The sequence below is a fragment of the Taurulus bubalis genome (assembly GCF_910589615.1).
Source record: "Taurulus bubalis genome assembly, chromosome: 7".
NCBI classification, from domain to species: Eukaryota; Metazoa; Chordata; class Actinopteri; order Perciformes; family Cottidae; genus Taurulus; species Taurulus bubalis.
Window position 1 is genome coordinate 27,926,704 of NC_136595.1, and position 20,000 is coordinate 27,946,703.

Consider the following 20,000-nt stretch of genomic DNA (forward strand, 5'->3'; position numbering starts at 1 on the left):
TGTATCCATGTTCTTTATCCATGTTCTTTATCCATGTTCTTCATGTTCTGTATCCATGTTCTGTATCCATGTTCTGTATCCATGTTCTTCATGTTCTGTATCCATGTTCTGTATCCATGTTCTTCATGTTCTGTATCCATGTTCTGTATCCATGTTCTGTATCCATGTTCTTCATGTTCTGTATCCATGTTCTGTATCCATGTTCTCCATGTTCTGTATCCATGTTCTGTATCCATGTTCTTCATGTTCTTTATTCATGTTCTGTATCCATGTTCTTCATGTTCTGTATCCATGTTCTGTATCCATGTTATTCATGTTCTGTATCCATGTTCTGTATCCATGTTCTGTACCCATGTTCTTTATCCATGTTCTTCATCTATGTTCTTTATCCATGTTCTGTATCCATGTTCTGTATCCATGTTCTTTAGCCATGTTCTTCATCCACGTTCTGTATCCATGTTCTGTATCCATGTTCTGTATCCATGTTCTGTACCCATGTTCTTTATCCATGTTCTTCATCTATGTTCTTTATCCATGTTCTTCATTCACGTTCTGTATCCATGTTCTTTATCCATGTTCTGTATCCATGTTCTGTATCCATGTTCTGTATCCACGTTCTGTATCCATGTTCTTTATCCATGTTCTGTATCCATGTTCTGTATCCATGTTCTTTATCCATGTTCTGTATCCATGTTCTGTATCCATGTTCTGTATCCATGTTCTTCATCCATGTTCTTTATCCATGTTCTTCATCTATGTTCTGTATCCACGTTCTGTATTCATGTTCTTCTTTTCTGGAGTGTTGCATAGCCTGTCGGGCCGTGCAGGGAAATCTCTCTCAATGTGTTTTTTAGGACGTTAAATCTTGAATCTGTTGGACGGAGAAACGCGTCGGTGCAAAACTTTCATCTCGACTTGTTTGCAGAGCGTCGCGCTCAGTGGTCACTTTATTAGGTTCTAAATGAAATCAGAGAGAGAACCCAGAGGCTCCTGTTTTTATTGCTGTGTAACGTTTGGAGCACCGGCCTCTCGGTCGCCATCTTCAATACCCACAATGCATTTAGGAGCACACCTGACAGACTTAGTGCAAATATTAGATGTAAGTAAGAAAATACATAGTTTTTTAAATATATGCATCGAGAATATATGAACATTGTTTACTGCTATGTTTCTTTATATATCCACAGAATGTATATAGAAGTGGGCGTGGTCGTTGTGACATCACTTATTGGTTTGTGGATTCGTGGTTTTCAAGGCTCGTGATCGGCAATGTGGTCGTCGCCATCTTGGGTTTTTTTGCAACCAGTGAACAGGAAGAGATGCCGTATATGTCTCTGGTAGAGACCTGTCAATCACGTTGTAGCCCCGCCCTAAAGCATAACAAATGAAGGAGCGTGTTGCTCCTTCATTCTTCCTGTTGCTCTATATTTACTCTTACTATCATTAAAATACATTCATCACCGTCAGTAACACAGAAGTGCTAACGCTAGTTAACGATGAGCTAATGCTAATTAACAGTGTGCTAACGCTAGTTAACGATGAGCTAACGCTAGTTAACAGTGTGCTAACTCTAGTTAACGATGAGCTAACGTTAGTAAACAGTGAGCTAACGTACTCTGCATACTCTACGTTTAGCGGCGCAGATTCTTAGGTAGAAGCGTCGCGCTTTATAAACGTTTATCTCCTTGTAACCTCTCCGGGTAACAAGTGTCATTATTACACGACTACTTTAGCTTTTTATTCCTATATCTTTATTCTGAAGGTTTTTACACAGAGATTTGTCCATACATCATTCATAGCCTGATTTTATTACTAAAAACATTGAATTGCATTTTTTTTTATGGCAGTTGCCATTACTTTCTGAACGAGTGTCACGATGACGCAATGTTCAACCACAACGAGCTCCAAGTCCACGAAGCCAGCCTGAACATGGAGAACATCTGAAACCATCGACTGGTAGTGTACTGGTCACAGCTGGACGATGTCTACGCTACGATTGGCCAGTCTCAGTGGGAGAGGCGGGGCTTAGCAGAGGGCCAATGTGGAACTCTTGATTCCCAACTCTATGACCTCTATGAGTCAAAAATATCTCTCATATAGTCAAAGTAGATGTTCGACGGTTGTATTGGATTGCATAACACTGCACAGGTGAACCTGATGAAGCGGCCTCTGAGTGACTCATGCTGTGTTGCATTGTGGGATAATGGTCGCCTCCATTTCGTGCATGAAGGCGAGCAGCAGATGTGAGAGAAATCATGGAACAGTGACGGCTTGGCGGCAGGATGAGGACGTAAAAATGACGATTACGCCGTTTTTAAGCTGCCAACACATCGAGTTTAAAAAGATCAACGGACGCAATCTAACGGGACACAGAGCATTAAACTTTGGGGAAACGAGGACCAGTCATTGATTGAATTATTCATGAGTCTAATTAATCTCATAAGGGTGGGGACGCCATCTTTAGAGACGCCATCCATCACCCGGTGTCCGTAAAGCACCTGAGCTCCTCCTCGTCGACAGGCCCGGGGCGCCAATTTAATTGAAAGCAATTTTTAAGACCGAGCTGAACTCTCTGAGAATGCCTGAGCGATCAATAATCACAGCAATCACACGCGAGGGCAGCGGCGAGAAGAATATGAGTAACGTCACCTGGTGTAAAGCGATGAGGTCGCTGCTCATCGGACCGCAATGTTCAGAGCTATTTTTATTTCTTTAACAGCAGCAGAGCAACAAACAGGAGACCTGATCCACAAGGGTTAGAATATTTAACGGGTAAGATGTGCTGTAGTGGATCGCAGCCAGAGGGGCCGGGGTTCGATCCCCCGATCCCGGACGGGCCGTCTCTGTGGGGTTTGCACGTTCTCTCCGTGTTAGCGTGGGTTCTCTCCGGGTTCTCCGGTTCCTCCCACAGTCCAAAGACATGCATCTCAGGTTAATTGGACTCTAAATGTCCCGTATGTGTGAATGGTTGTCTGTCTCTTTACGAGACCCCGAGACCCTGAGATGAAGTGGTCACCTGTCCAGGTGAACCCGGCCTTCACCCAATGTCAGCTGGGATCGGCTCCAGCGCCCCCGACCCTGAATAGGATAAGCGTTTTTTGAATACTGGATAATAATGTCGACTTGTCTTTTTCCCTTCTGCATCTTTTTAAAAAGGCTTGTATCCCTTTAGGATCCCTCTAATTGTGTGTCTCTCCCAGGTGATCCCTCTAATTGTGTGTCTTAATTGTGTGTCTCAATTGTGTGTCTCTCCCAGGTGATCAGCCGCAAGCATGTGCGGTGTGGCGGGAAAGTGTTGGTCGAGACGGAGACGCACCCCGGGAAGAAGACCCTGAGCACCAGGATGGATCGTCGTGGGAGAAGCTGCATGTGATCCGCCGTCCGCCACCGGTTCTCGGAGACGGTTGAGCTTCGCGATGGCTGCACGCGTTCTGCTTCTTCTCCTTCTATTCCGCGGAGGGGAAAGAAACGGCGCTTCAGCGGCCGTCGGCCTCTCGGAAGAAGATCGACGTCTGGAAGTGATTTCAAGCAAAAGACAAGGAGTTGCACCTCGACCGGAGTCCGTTGACGGCTTTACTGAGCGTTTCGAAGAGTACAAAAGCCGCTTTCAGAGCGGAGAGGGGGGTGTAAGCGCCCTGCCTAATGCGGCGTTGAGACTAAACGACAGGAGACCTAATGCGTTTGACTTTAAGGAGAGTTTAGCGAAGCAAACCGTCACGCTTAAACACCCGGACTCAGCTGCCGAGCTGCTAACAGCGCAACACGGCGGTATGCTCGTTTTGAACCGCGGCAGAAGGAGCCATTCGACGACCGGAGGGGCCGAAGGTGTGATCAAGGCTCGCAGGTCGGGCGAGGAGCTCCGTCTGGAGGCGGCCGGCGGCGGGTCGGGGCCTCGAACCCGCCGCCGGAGGAGCTGGCTCTGGAACCAGTTCTTTGTGATCGAGGAGTACCGCGGGCCCGAGCCCGTGCTCATTGGACGGGTAAGCTGCCGATGCATTTAGCATGCAGATGAAATGTATTTTGCAAAAGCCGGAATCATTTATTTCAAGCGAACTTGAAACATGTTTTTAATTTACTCACGCAGCCGCGCACCATTACCCTCGTAAGTGATGCTCCGCGTGTCCTTGGACTCTCGCTCGCTCACCGAGTCGCTTTGCTTTCTACATGGCTTCCCTCGCTCGCTCCGTCGGTGTGTTATGAGAGATAAATGATGAAGGCGCCCTCGCACTCAAATGAGAAATTCTCGCCGAGCACATCGGACATATAAAAAGTTCCCTGGCTTCCAAGGTTTGTTTCCTCCATATGATGGAACGCCGAGAGTTCCATTAAACGCCTCTGTGTTCTACTCTACTAACAGAACCGCCGTTTGCACCACTCTTTAAACTTATTACAGCATTCCTCTTGATAGCAATACAGCTACCACCAGTAAGCTCAAAGCTTCTGTAACCAACCAGTCAAGAACAAAGCCAGAGCAAAGCATTGATGAAAAGTACCTCCAATTTGTGATTGCACATTATTCAGAGGATTAAATGTAAATTAGCCCGATATTTTAATCACCTCGCCGCCTTCACTGTCTTCTAAAATGACCTCTTTAAATCACAGTAATGTAAATATAAGTATCACTGTGAAATGATGATTACCTTACCGTCTTTTAAAATTACCTTTATTAATCTTCTTTGTGAAAATTTTATTGCACATGACGGGCGATGCAAAACACAAGTCTCATATAGAATAGTATAGAAGTCTATGCTTCATGTGTTAAAGCTGCATTCTCTCTACTGACCACCAGGGGTGACTCCTCTGGTTGTATAGAAGTCTATGCTTCATGTGTTAAAGCTGCATTCTCTCTACTGACCACCAGGGGGCGACTCCTCTGGTTGTATAGAAGTCTATGCTTTATATGTTAAAGCTGCATTCTCTCTACTGACCACCAGGGGGCGACTCCTCTGGTTGTATAGAAGTCTATGCTTCATATGTTAAAGCTGCATTCTCTCTCCCAACCACCAGGGGGTGACTCCTCTGGTTGTATAGAAGTCTATGCTTCATGTGTTAAAGCTGCATTCTCTCTACTGACCACCAGGGGGAGACTCCTCTGGTTGTATAGAAGTCTATGCTTCATGTGTTAAAGCTGCATTCTCTCTACTGACCACCAGGGGTGACTCCTCTGGTTGTATAGAAGTCTATGCTTTATGTGTTAAAGCTGCATTCTCTCTACTGACCACCAGGGGGCGACTCCTCTGGTTGTATAGAAGTCTATGCTTCATATGTTAAAGCTGCATTCTCTCTCCCAACCACCAGGGGGTGACTCCTCTGGTTGTATAGAAGTCTATATAAATGACTCTACTTCTCTTGATTTATTCCCTCAGTAAACATTGTAAACATGAGTTTATGTCTCTTAGTATCCCTTACAATGGCGGATTTCAGTCAAAGTCACATCCCTGTGACCGTACGCGCCTGTGGGAGTCAAATGATAATAATGTAAATCCTCTTCTGACCCTTATTAGTGTCTCCACATTGTGAAACATGACCAGAGGTTGTTTTTTGTAATATCTTGGCCGGTCCGAGATCCTACGATGTCATTGGTCCTCAGACTCTTCTAAAGTGCGTCAGACGGCTCATACAGAAGGAGGGGGTCGTTTTATATCTGCCTTGTCATGGTGGGACCAAGGATCAGCTCCATTTTGTAACCCCAAAAACACGGCTTTTGGACTGAATATGCTTCCTAACATGTCAATGCTTTGCTGGATTGTGAATAGGTGCTTTAGGTCTCAATCTTTCTAAAGATGTGCAGTATTAGTCTGTGGGTTCATGTTAAGCCCTAGGGTCCCCCAATCAGGGTACCCTTTTATATCAGGAAAATCAAGAAAAAATCATGGTATAAATCCCTCCCCCCCAAAAAAAACAAACATTTTAGGTATCAAATTAAACATAAAAATCTGGGCTACAATATTATATAATCCCGATGTACAACCTCTAAACTCAACTCTAACAATAAATAGGATTAGGGGTTAGGGTTATTAGGGTTAGGGTTAGGGTTAGGGCTTAAAGAGCTACGACACTGAATCATACTTTTTTAACCTTTTGTCTCAAGGAGTCATTTTTGGGGAATCTTGCTCAGACTCTTGATCATATTTATGCTGAAAAAAATGATAATATACCTGTATATATTTCTTCTTTTAAAGGCAAGGAGTTGCGGATTCGTTAGAGATCGAGGACAATAGAGTCTGGTGTTCCTGTAGAACTCCATGGTCTCCTAATTCAGGTTGGATCTTTATAATCCAATGTGTAAAGCTCGCATCAACGCATATCTTCATGAAATAAAGATTCGTGGTGTCGCCACACCGGCAAACATCTGAGCCCTAAAAGTGTCCGATGGTTTAATCCCGGACACCTGAGCCGCTCCTCGTGAGTCCCTGGAGGTTCCCTCGTAGTTTCACGGTCGGCCGCTCAGCACTAATGCAGCCGCTGGCAGCCGCCGCAGGAAGCTAACGGCTGGAACGCTAACAGGGAGCGCTGCCAGCCACTTTGTAGCCGGCAGCTCTTTATGGTGACAGTCTAGATTGGATCCGTACCAGTGCAGTCTGCACCTCGTAAATGTTTAATCTCCCTCTCCGGGTGTTATTGATACAGCGGTGGGGTTAAAGCAATCAGCCGTCTCACGAGGCGCTCCTCTGCACACGGCCCTGATGTCATACGTCATAAAGCATGGTGGCTCGCCCCCAGAGGAGGACGAGAGGGGGCACGGCTACAGGAGCCATCACAGGTGCCTCGGACCCCCGAGGGGCTTTGATGAGGGACGTGGAGACGAGGAAGGAAATTGTCAAAGGCATCGGAGGAGGCGATTCCCTCCTTCTCTTTTCTCCAGCTTTGTTTTGTCAGCGGGGCGATGCATGTCCTCCCCGCCGTGAGAGTGTTTCTCCATGCTGACAGAAGCACAGCAGGACAGAGCCGGCAATTAGAGGAGCGCTGGATGTAAGAGAGAGAGGGAGAGAGAGAGGATGGAGAGAGAGAGAGAGCGAGAGGATGGAGAGAGAGAGGCGGCCAACAGAGGCGTCTCTCTTGTTGCTGAAGTGGGGGATCAGAATGGAAGCTGCTCTGCGGGAGAAAGAAAAGAGGGATGTTGGTGGAGGGGAAGAATAAAATGTTTCAACGTTGAGTTAGCTGGGTGTGTGATCACGACTCTAATCCCCAACGTTATCCTAGACATTCAGACTGTACACATCTTATATATGTCCTCCTGCAGAGTGTGTGTGTGTGTGTGTGTGTGTGTGTGTGTGTGTGTGTGTGTGTGTGTGTGTGTGTGTGTGTGTGTGTTAACATGCATTATGCTGGAATATGTAGATACTATGAAAATATAAATCCCATGTCCTCCCTGCAGCCTCAGATCCTCAAAACCGCTTGAAAAAAAAAGAGAATCTGAGCTTTTTGAGTCTTCTGTTGAAGCATCATCATGTCTTTAAAATGATCTTATTGTATTTAAATCTATTTTCTTCTCTTTTTTTTGTCATTTTAAATGTGGAATGTTTTTCAGTTTTTTTTTATCCATCTGGGGAAATCTTTGAATTATGTAAATGCAAAATGCTGCTTTCTTCCTCCACTTTATTTTCATTTTATCCTTAAAGAGGAAGGTTGTCTATAAGTGTAGCTACATAGCAGACTATGTGCTATATGAATAAAGATGATATATATATAGATATATATTATTTACATTTTTGTAATTTAATTTCAACATTTTTATTTCATGCCTCGCAAAAAAAAAAAGAATATATATGTTTGAAATTGATAAGTGAATTGGTAGATTTGTTGCAGCTGAGTTATTATTCCCTGAGGGAGGCTTTATGCTGGTGGATCTGAGGATGTGAATAAGCCTCGTGGATTAAAGGAACATGTGCAGGAGCGCCTTAAGGGCCGAAGTGAAGGCTCCTGGTCAGAAAGCCGGGTGTGATGGAGGCTGAGTAATCTCCCAGCTTCTATTCCTGTGTGTTTGGCCTTTTACCTTTCTAGCTCACACTAATATCCTCTGTGCCATTAAATACAGAGCCAGCATTCTGCAGCGCAGAGCAAATAGCAGTCAGAGAGAGAGAGAGAGGAGGAATGTGAGCAGATGGGCTTCTGTGTAAAGAGAAGTTGAAAAAAGGAAAACGGGACACGAGGAGAAAGAGGAAGCTTAAAGGGTACAAGGAAGTCAGGCAGATGGATTCACGAGACGGGAGGAGGACATGTAGGACATCCTCACTGAAAGGATTCCCACACATCAAACTGCTTTCTTTAAGCAATATGCAATTATGTTGGTCCAATATAATTGACTTGAGTCGGATCAACTTCATTTGTTAGGGTTAGTCAAACCTAATTTACTTACCTAATTCAATTAAATAAATTGAGTTGATCACAATAAATCAAAGCATTGGGGCGTTACGAAGGAGTTTCAGTCAAAAAACTGTGTTGTTCAGTTCAAAAATGTAAAAGTTATAACCTTCATGCATAAACATGGTGGGTTTGGTGCATGCTGGGTATCCAACTGTGCAGAAGCGTCCGCTTAAGACGCGTGACGCGTTCTAAGAAACCTCACGACCGCGGAGGCCGGCGCAGTCGAAAACGTTGAAAGGACTAGGGGAAAACAGTCCGGCTGCATTGGGATTTTTCAGGTACTAATATTCTACACACAATTATTATTAATGCTTTATTAGACTCCTACAAGCTCGTAGAGCTACGGAGACGTGTCTTTTATTGAAATCCGACTTTGTAAAGTGAACTTAAACGTCACGGCTGCCACTCGGAAGTGACCGCGATGTTGCAGGGTTTATATAATCACATAAACTTAACCGTGAATTACCTTTTTTCTGAGCCGATAGAACTCTTCCCACAAGGCTTTACTGTATTTCAGCAATTTAAATGAAGTTAATCATCGTTGTGGTTCCGGAGATCCTTTAGATGACGTCACTTGACTTATTCGTCTCGTTTCTTGTCCGATAATGGACGCCGCGGGGCTGAGAGGTTAAGGAGAAGTGGGCTTCCCTTTGCTCAAGGACACTTTGAGCTACAGGCGCTAGATAGTTAGCCGTCTAACAGCTGCAGACATGTATGCACATATCTTGTTTTGCATTTAGATGGACATTGAGATGATAATGGTTCCTGCTCACCGTTAGCCAACGTGCGTCTTCTCCACAGTCTTCTTGGTAAAGACCTTCGCCTTCGCCTTGATCCTCGATTCTCTCAGTTCATCTCAACATGAATGGATCTATTGAATGTGACGTTTTTGAACTTCATGCAAATCCTACATGACTGAATCACGTTCACGTTGAATATCGTTCGAAATCCATGTTCCACGATACTGAATGTAGCAGCGAGAGAGCAGCTCCACGTCCATGTGGGTCTTTATTCGCGTTGCCCTCCTCAGGCCCCCCGGTGGCCCGTCTGGTCCAGTGAGCTCATCACTGCTCGTCCCCCGGTCCCCGTCCGCCTCCTGCAGCACCTGGTGCCGCTCATGTCGGCCTCGCTGAGCACGACCACACCAATGACCCGCTTCCACTCCAGTGTCGACGGGCTGATAGCTGCGTCTTGAGGGCGCCGTCGCCCCGAAAGGTGTCGCTGTGATTCACCGAGAGGGTTGTGTGTGTTTGTGTGTGTGTTTGTGTGTGTGTTTGTGTGTGTGTTGTCCCAGCTGCACACGGACATGGACGGAGGAGACGGCCGCACCAGGTACACGCTGGAGGGGGAGGGCGTGGGCTCCGTGTTCGTGATCGACGGCAACACGGGAAACATCCACGTCACCAAGTCCCTGGACCGCGAGGAGAAGGACCAGTACCGCCTGGTGGCCACGGCCTCGGACCGGCAGACGGGCCGCGCCCTGGAGCCCTCGTCGGAGTTCGTCATCAGGGTGCAGGACATCAACGACAACCCGCCCGTCTTCCTGGACGAGCCCTACGTCGCCGTGGTGCCGGAGATGGCCAACATAGGTACGAGAGGCGGGGGGCGCTCAAATCTGTGGCGAGCAGAGCATTGCATTGTGGGATTGATTGCAGGAAGCAGTGTGCGTGCCGCTACACGTTTGAGGGTGTTGGGTCTGGTCTCCGCTGAGCTTGTTCGGTCACATGACTTCATGTTAGTCTATAGAGGAACTCCACCAGGTCACATGACCTCATGTTATAGAGGAACTCCACCAGGTCACATGACTTCATGTTATAGAGGAACTCCACCAGGTCACATGACCTCATGTTATAGAGGAACTCCACCAGGTCACATGACCTCATGTTATAGAGGAGCTCCACCAGGTCACATGACTTCATGTGACCTGGTGGAGCCCAGAGGGGCATTCACTGACCTGTTTTACATATCAGAAAACTAAACGTCAACGTCTCCTCAGCTCGTGTTAAACTCAAACTTTATTCCAGACGTCTAACCATAAAACACATGAATGAAACACACTGACTTGCAGGGAACAGGAAGTGTAAAACTGCTGACTCATTTCCTGGTTTCATGACTCATTCCTGCAGAACTCGATCAGCACCAAAGTAGTGGATCCATTCTGATCTGATGACGTCACCGAAGTCCTAGGGTTCATCCTCTGGGCAGCATGAATGCATAACATGTCATCGCAATTCATTCAGTAGTTGTGGAGTCACTCTGGTGGACAGACACACAAATGATGTATTCTTTATTAAATAATCTATAAAAGTTTGTAAAAATGAACATCACAACTTCCAAGGATTCAAATGGACTTTATTTGCCGTCAAACGGCCCTGAAGGACAAACACCAGCTTCACATCTTTGCTTTTTAAAACGATTGATTCTCTCCTCGGGTGCAGATTAATCTTCTGTTAATCGCTGCCGTTCTGTCTCTCCTCCCGCAGGATATTTGACTCGTATTAATAATGTATTTCTAAACGGAGTATAAGAACTAAATGTTGAACATGAAAAGCAGGATATTTAATCGTGTTTTATCTGCAAGATGAGCGCTCCGTTCTGCAGAGAAGTGGCTTATCCTGTTAATCCTGCAGATAAGATGCATTTCTGCAGAGTATCACTCCAAGCTTATGAACCTGCCACCCAGCGCGCCGACCTATACCTTCTCTCTCTCTCTCTCTCTCTCTCTCTCTCTCTCTCTCTCTCTCTCTCTCTCTCTCTCAGGGACGTCCATAATCACAGTCACAGCCAGAGACGCCGATGACCCCACGTATGGAAACAGCGCCCGGCTGGTTTACGCCATCACTCAGGGCCAGGACCACTTCTCTGTGGACCCTCAGACAGGTCTGATGTCACAGTCAACCACCATGTGTTCAACATTTGCATGATCCATGCTGTCCTAATTCTGAACACGCATGACTCGCTTTGACGGTGATTTGCAGAGACATCGGGATGTCGCTGTGCAAAAATAATAATATATATATATAAATAAATGTTATTGCGGCTGTGCTTGTCCACCAGGCGTCCTGAGGACGGCGGTGCCCGACATGGACCGGGAGACGCGGGACCAGTATCTGGTGGTGCTGCAGGCCAAGGACATGGGGGGGCATCTGGGCGGCATGTCGGGGACGACCACCGTCACCGTGAGGCTGAGCGACGTCAACGACAACCCGCCGCACTTCAGGAGGAGTACGCTGGCCCTTTAAGAGCCCTTAAAGCAACAGTGTCACATTTAGCAAACACACAGACACACAGACACAACTACACACTCACTAGACACACACATGATATAAAACCTGTTCAACACACAATCGGACAGTTGTGTGTGTGTGTGTGTGTGTGTGTGTGTGTGTGTGTGTGTGTGTGTGTGTGTGTGTGTGTGTGTGTGTGTGTGTGTGTGTGTGTGCGTGAGCGACGATCTAAATGATGAAACGTCTTGAAACTACATCTGTGACAGCAGTCAGATATTCCCCGCCTCCTCCGGGTCCTCGTGGTCCCGGCGGGGCTCTGGATTAACCGAGCTGCTCGTCCGTCCGGCGTTCCCTCTTTTACCCCGAGCTCCTAATCATTGTGTTGTTTTCAGCAGCCGCTGGAACAACTGGGCCTCTCCCATTAACATTCATGGCGACACTCCCCGAGGTTCAGAAATGGACTTGCGTCTTGACGTAGAAGAGTGAAAGATCATGTCGGCCTTTTTCTTATCCAAGCTTTTCCCCGTTCCGTGCTATTAATATTTCATCTGAAAGTTCAGTGCTTTCCGCTTCAATAGGCAGTAAAATCACTGCAGAAAGCGTCTAACGCTGTGAGACGTCTCCTCTCTTCACAGCACCTCCACTTCCTCTTCTTCCTGACAGCCTCCGCTCGCCGCCGTTCATCTTCTCGTTTAAAGCCCCCCTCTTTTTGTTCTGTCGTTGATAAATTGTTCCGCAACACAGGAGCAATTTCATATTTCCAAATGCCAGCGCTGTTACTTATCCGCTGATATCTGACTTCCCCACATTCTACTCCGGGTCTTTATTCTCTGTTTGACAATAATGACACAACTTAGCCCAACGGCTCCCTTAGTGTGACTCGAGGTGTGACTGTATATGATGATTAGCAATAAGAAATTATTACAAAAACATGTAAAATATCATGCAAAATAAACATACACTTGATGAAATAGGAATTTAAAAATGAAGATGAAATAGAACAAATTGAATGCAGAAATTAAGATGTAAAATATAATCCCCTTAATAATAATAATAATCATACGCACATATATCAACAAAGATTGCAGAAGCATCGATTCACTATATTTGCTCAAATAAAGACAAACATCTCCAGATTGTGGCTAAAAGTAATTTACAAATGAGGTATTTGAATTTGTAAATGGGTTAAAATTATGAGTAGCTCTCTATATGTTCTCTAATGAAAGGGTTAACAGCTGCTCTATATGTTCTCTAAAGAAAGTGTTAACGGTTGCTCTATATGTTCTCTAATGAAAGGGTTAACGGACGCTCTATATGTTCTCCAATGAAAGGGTTAACGGCCGCTCTACCTGTTCTCTAATGAAAGTTAACGGACGCTCTACCTGTTCTCTAATGAAAGGGTTAACGGCTGCTCTATATGTTCTCTAAAGAAAGGGTTAACGGCCGCTCTACCTGTTCTCTAATGAAAGGGTTAACGGCTGCTCTATATGTTCTCTAAAGAAAGGGTTAACGGCCGCTCTACCTGTTCTCTAATGAAAGGGTTAACGGCTGCTCTATATGTTCTCTAAAGAAAGGGTTAACGGCCGCTCTACCTGTTCTCTAATGAAAGGGTTAGCGGCTGCTCTATATGTTCTCTAATGAAAGGGTTAACGGCCGCTCTACCTGTTCTCTAATGAAAGGGTTAACGGCCGCTCTACCTGTTCTCTAGTGAAAGGGTTAGCGGCTGCTCTATATGTTCTCTAAAGAAAGTGTTAACGGTTGCTCTATATGTTCTCTAATGAAAGGGTTAACGGACGCTCTACCTGTTCTCTAATGAAAGGGTTAGCGGCTGCTCTATATGTTCTCTAATGAAAGGGTTAGCGGCTGCTCTATATGTTCTCTAATGAAAGGGTTAACGGCTGCTCTGCTAAATGTTCTTTCCTTTCTGGCCAGAGAGAGATGTTCAGTGGCAAAGATGCATTTCACAGTTCAGCCGAGGCAATTATGACTTCTGCATTCAGAGTTTGTCATTTCCAGGGGATTTATCTAAAATGTGAATTCCCACCAGACGTTCCCCAAGAGGGAATTCCACACTAAATATAACTTTGGTGGATCTGCTTTAAGCTCCAGCTGAACCTGAGGATGCATGTTACAGCCTCTGGATTCAGTCCTCCATCTCTCTCATTAGAGTTGCGTTAGCGACTGTGGTGTATAAAGTACCCAAAAACCATACGTGAGTAAAAGTAAAGAGACCTTACTGGAAGATGACTCCAGTAAAAGCGAAAGTCAAATCGTAATGCTCCTATGGTGTGGTGGCTAGCTAACGCTAAGTTAGGTAATGTTAGCCAACTAGTGCTGCAATTATTATAGCAAAGATGACTCAAATCAACAAGATCTCACAACTGTCAACACGTCCTCAGCTCACTAACTCGCTAGCGATCTGTCTACTATACTAATTGTCTCATTTGATTTCCGATAGCTAGCGAACGTTAAGCTAATCTTAATTTACCTCAATGTTTCCTGAGGTTGAATGGGGAGTTTTTGAATGCCAATATTTGTAATCGTAGAGTCATGTAGTCGCTCGCTAGCTAGCATCCTGGGCATCACTGGAAATTCTGTGTCTGTGTTTGATTTTGTAGCGAGTAACGAAGGTTTCAGGGGAAATGTATCGGAGTCAAAGTATCAGTTTTCTTTGCAAAATGTAGTAAAGTAAAAGTGAAAGTCAACAGAAATGTCAATCGTAAAGTACAGATATCCCAAAAAACAACTTAAGTACAGTAACAAAGTATTTCTACTTTGTTACTGTATACATGACTGGTTAGCAAGGATCTCTTTGTGCAGTCGATATGTGTGCAGGTGGAATTATCACCTGGATGTGAGTGAGTGAGTGAAAGCTGTGATAGCATTGTGTGTTGAGTGAGTGAAAGCTGTGATAGCATTGTGTGTTGTGTGAGTGAAAGCTATGATAGCATTGTGTGTTGTGTGAGTGAAAGCTGTGATAGCATTGTGCGTTGAGTGAGTGAAAGCTGTGATAGCATTGTGTGTTGTGTGAGTGAAAGCTGTGATAGCATTGTGTGTTGAGTGAGTGAAAGCTGTGATAGCATTGTGCGTTGAGTGAGTGAAAGCTATAATAGCATTGTGTGTTGAGTGAGTGAAAGCTATAATAGCATTGTGTGTTGTGTGAGTGAAAGCTATAATAGCATTGTGTGTTGTGTGAGTGAAAGCTGTGATAGCATTGTGTGTTGAGTGAGTGAAAGCTGTGATAGCATTGTGCGTTGAGTGAGTGAAAGCTATAATAGCATTGTGTGTTGAGTGAGTGAAAGCTGTGATAGCATTGTGCGTTGTGTGGGTTTTCTCCTGACGGTTGTCCGGTCCCTACAGGTGCGTGGTCGTTCTCCGTGTCTGAGCTCGCGGCTCCAGGTGTGGAGGTGGGCCGGCTCTCGGCCACCGATCCGGATCTGGGAGAAAACGCTCTGCTGGAGTTCACCATCCTGGACGCGGAGGAGGCCGACATGTTCAACATCACGGGGAGAGACCGAGAGGCCGTCATCGTGCTGAACAAGGTGGGGTTAGCGTGTTAGCATAAAGATATACGTGTGGGGGGTTCATGCTTTGATCTGTTTGTTTTGTTAGTTCATTTATATTTCATATTTTTATTATTTTTGTATATATTGTGCATTTTTCATTGGTTTTATATTTTTTTTTTTATTGTTTACCTGTATCTTCAGCTGTAGCACAAAAATGTCCCCTTGCGAGATTAATAAAGTATCTATCTATCTATCTATCTATCTATCTATCTATCTATCTATCTATCTATCTATCTATCTATCTATCTATAGATAGATAGATAGCTACGACCGGTAGCTTTCATTGTGTGATGTTTTTGGCGACCCCTGTGGACAAAGGGCGGAACTGTTTCCATGAGCAAAAAGATTTTGGAGTTTTTGAAGCGACTGAAAGAACTTTTTTTTAGACCTTTCTTATTTCTTCTTTAAGCTGAAGAGAATTTGAACGTTTTGTTCTCTGACATAAAGTAGGTCAGTAAACACCCCTCTGGTGAATTGAGAAGCTTTTACAGACATTGCACAGACGTTCATGGTGCCCAGAGGATGAATCATAATGACTTCTGTGATCCTCTCTGACTTCTCCCTCTGACGCCACCATGATGGTTCTGAGTGGAATGTCCTGACAGCTGTTTGATGGCGTACCGGGTAAATATGGTGCACGCATTCATGTCCCCCTCAGGATGAACCCTCGCTGACTTTTCATCTAGCGCCACCATCAGGTCAAAACGTATCCAATACTTTGGTTCAAGGCATCAAGTGCTGCAGGAATGAGTCCTAAAACCCAGACATTAGTGAGCGGTTTTACACTTTTTTTTTAGGAGGGGAGGAGGTAAGAGGGGAGGATTGAGGAGGGGAGGAGGGGAGGATGGAGGAGGGGAGGAGGGGAGGAGGGGAAGAGGGGAGGAGGGGAGGATGGAGGAGGGGAGGAGGCCGATGGTGAAAGGAAACGTAACATTGTGTGAGAGAGAAAAGAGCGGGAAATGACGAATGAAAGAGAATCCATGTGCTGCAGATCAAAGCCTATTTCCGTCAGTAACAGAAAAAAAAAAGATGAAAATATATCTTTGATAATAAAAATATCCCCATGGTAAATCATCATTATGAGTATTATGACTTTCTATATCATTATTTTGACTTTCTATCTCATAGTTATGACTTTCTATCTCATACTATCTGACTTTGTATTTCACAATTTCGACTTTATATCTAAAAATTGACTTTCCAGCTCAAAATTTCGACTTTCTATCTCATAATTTTGACTTTCTATCTCATAATTTTGACTTTCTATCTCATAATTTCGACTTTCTATCTAATCATTTTGACTTTCTATCCCATAATCTTGACCTTCTATCTCATAATTATGACTTTGTATTTCATAATTTCAACTTTCTATCTCATAATTTAAAATTTCTATCTCATTTTTTATCATTATCACAGCTAAATTTGCATCTTATTTTTTTCTTCTTCTTTTACTGCGGAAAAGGGCTTCACACATATGCATGTGAGTCGAGCATGAACGGTTTAAATCCCTCCCAACAGCTGCTGGACTACGAGAGCCGCAGCTCGTACACGTTCTCCGTGGAGGTCTCCAACCCGGTGGTGGACGCGCGCTACCTGAGGAAGGGTCCCTTCAAGGACCAGACCACGGTCCGGGTCATGGTCCTCAACGCCGACGAGCCGCCGCGCTTCTCCCGGGGCCGCTACCACCTGGACGTGTCCGAGAACTGCGCCCCCGTCTGCTCCGTGGGCCGCGTGGACGCCGTGGACCCGGACACGGGCCAGAGCAGCAACATCAGGTCGGTGCGGCCGACCGTCGCGCCCCTCATGCTGCGCTCACACCAGAGTTTTCTCTCTCGGCTTTATGTGGTCAATTCGCGTCATTCGCCTTTTCGGGGCGGAAAGCGGCTTTTACCATTTACGCCATCCGCCATTGAAATAACCACTAGTTATGCTTTATGCTTGTTGTGGAAGTCCCACACACGTCGAAACTCAGCGGCAGGCCGAAAAAGCGTTGCGGAAAAGCAAATTCTTCGCAACGCTTTTTCGCCTCATTTGCGCCGCCCGGCGGAAAATTCGCTTTTGAACGAATGAATGAATGAATATATACTTTATTAATCCCTAAGGGGAAATTTGGTGTCGAGTAGCAGCAATTTACAGACAAAAAATAAGATATAAAATCAGCAGGGATGAAAGATATATACAATAATAATACTAATAAAAATTAAATAAAAATAGCTGGGATGAAAGAAAAAAGGAAAAGAGTATTAATTTAGGAACTAAATTAACAAATTAAACAGTGCAAGTATGTATGTGTATATTAAGTGTGCGAGGTGTAAATAAACAAACAATAACAAATAAAAGGAAAGTGCAAAAATGTAAATTATGTATGTAATATGTGAAGCGGCTGTGCATTGCCTTTGCATGTAATTTACTCCCGTGAATAATTCACAACTCCGTTGGTGTGAACAGCCTCACAGTGCCGCTCGCTCTCTTTGCTCGCCCCATACTTATTCTCGCCGGGTTCTCTGCGTCTCAGGTTCTCCGTGGACCCCCAGTCGGACCCCGAGGCCCTGTTCCGCATCGCCTCCGACACGGGCCTCCTCAGCACGGTGATGGAGCTGGACCGCGAGCAGGAGCAGTGGCACAACATCACCGTCATCGCCACGCAGCGAGGTGACGGCGGCGCCCTCGGGCGTCTGGGAGCGCCGTACTTCACCCGAAGCACGAGCGACAAGAAGCTCATTACAGCGTCTGTTTCTCTCTCTTGCAGACAATCCAAATCTTGTGTCGAGGGTTGTGGTTGCCATAGAGACGCTGGACCAGAACGACAATGCGCCGGAGTTGGACCGGCAGTACTCGACGTCCGTGTGCGACTCCAGCACCGCCGGCCAGGTCCGGCCCCCCGAGGCCACTCCTGTTGTTACTGGACTTCATTTTGATTCAGTCTGTTGTTAGAAAATGATGCAGCAACATCCTCATCCTCATCTTCATCCCCATCCACATCCTCATCATCATCATCATCCTCATAATCCTCATCTTCATCCCCATCCTCATCCACATCCTCCTCCTCCTCCTCCTCATCATCATCATCATCATCACCATCATAATAATCCTCATCCTCATCCCCATCCTGATCCTCATCATCATCATCATCCTTTTAATCCTTTTCATCATCCTCATCCTCATCTTCATCCCCATCATCATCATCTTCATCCCCATCCACATCCACATCCTCATCCTCATCCATATCCTCATCTTCATCCCCATCCCCAACCTCATCCTCATCATCATCCTCATCTTCATCCCCATCCTCATCAACATCCACATCCTCATCATCATCCTCATCATCCTCATAATCCTCATAATCCTCATCTTCATCCCCATTCTCATCATCATCATCCTCATAATCCTCATCTTCATCCCCATCATCATCCTCATAATCCTCATCTTCATCCCCATCATCATCATCATCCTCATAATCCTCATCTTCATCCCCATCATCATCATCATCCTCATAATCCTCATCTTCATCCCCATCCTGATCCTCATCCTCATCATTTTAATCCTCATCCTTATCCTTAACAGCTGAAGTAGAGGAGCACCGATCGATCGGTTGTTAGCTGATCAGTCTCATTTATGTGATTGTTTTCTTTTTCTTTTTTTGAAGGTCAAATGTACCGACAGTTACGTCACAATCACACACACACACACACACACACACACACACACACACACACACACACACACATTGCAAGAAGGCTGATTGCATTAAAATCATAGCGATTATAGATTGAAACGTAGAGAAAAATCATGCAGAATAATGTCCATGTTTCCTTCTCTTCTGTCCGATGTTCACCATCAACACGTCTTCTTGGTCTGTGCCTCTCAGGTGGTCCAGGTCCTGCGAGCCATCGACCGGGACCAGGGGGGGCAGGACACCCCGATCCACTTCAGCATCCCTCCAGAGTCCAGCGCCGCCCTCAACCTCACCATCAGGGACACCGGAGGTGGCGCCGATTGTCTCTCTCTCTTATATCCTGCACACAAACACCCCGTATGCCGGCTCGCTGTGCAGCGGCCGCGTGTTTGATCTCTGCCCCTCTCGTCATCAGGTGTGACGGCCAGCCTGGTGCTCCGGTCGGCCTTGGAGCCCCTGTCCGGCTTCTCCTCGCCCTCGCTCGCCCTCTACGTGCCGGTCGTGCTGCGTGACGGCGCCTCGGGCCTGACCAACACGGCCACGGTCACCGTGACCGTCTGCCCGTGCCTGAGCGGGGGCATGCGGACCGAGGACCGGGGCCGGCGGACCGAGGCCCGGGGGCGGCAGGGGGACCGGCAGTGGGAGAGGCAGGCGGTCTGCCTCCCCATGGCCTCCGCCTCGCCCTCCCTCGTCTTCAGCCTGGTCACCTTGCTGGCCATGCTGGCCTGCGTCACCAGTCTGCTCGGTAGGAGGAGCCTCGTGATGGTGGTCATGTCTCTCTCTCCCCTCAGCGGTCATGTGTTTGTCCTCAGTGCAGGGCTGTGCGGTAACACGTTTCCATGTGGTATGAATTTTTCATATGCCGTCATACAACTGTTGTCGCTCTTCGGCAGGCAGCAAAATGTATTTTTCGCCGCTGAGGGCGCAGCGGTCAGAGCTACTTACGCATCATGGTTATAACTTTATAACAACAATTAACAACCCACAGTAACGCTCTTTAACACCCCGACACAACAGTTTGTGACACATAAACAATTTGTAACACTAATAATTGTACATTTATAAAAGTACACTGCCTAACTGCATGCTGGGTAAAGCTCGGCCACTATCGCAACAAGAAGAAACTTCGTCGCAGGAAGAGACAAACCCTTCCGGTCTGTTTCT

The 20,000-nt window shown here is 45.9% G+C and overlaps 1 protein-coding gene across 1 annotated transcript in view; it reads left to right on the forward strand.

The window, feature by feature from the left end:
• Nucleotides 1-3,416: 3,416 nt before the first annotated feature.
• Nucleotides 3,417-20,000, forward strand: part of LOC306738943 (cadherin-7-like) — a gene marked incomplete at both ends in the record, with an annotated part of 19,978 nt that continues 3,394 nt past the window's right edge. The window contains 10 exons of the mRNA XM_079220870.1: nt 3,417-3,980; nt 9,662-9,956; nt 11,128-11,247; nt 11,425-11,592; nt 14,955-15,136; nt 16,679-16,935; nt 17,676-17,812; nt 17,910-18,031; nt 19,029-19,146; nt 19,252-19,581. Coding sequence (XP_079076996.1) covers nt 3,417-3,980; nt 9,662-9,956; nt 11,128-11,247; nt 11,425-11,592; nt 14,955-15,136; nt 16,679-16,935; nt 17,676-17,812; nt 17,910-18,031; nt 19,029-19,146; nt 19,252-19,581 — 2,293 coding nt within the window. The remainder of the gene's footprint in view (nt 3,981-9,661; nt 9,957-11,127; nt 11,248-11,424; nt 11,593-14,954; nt 15,137-16,678; nt 16,936-17,675; nt 17,813-17,909; nt 18,032-19,028; nt 19,147-19,251; nt 19,582-20,000) is intronic.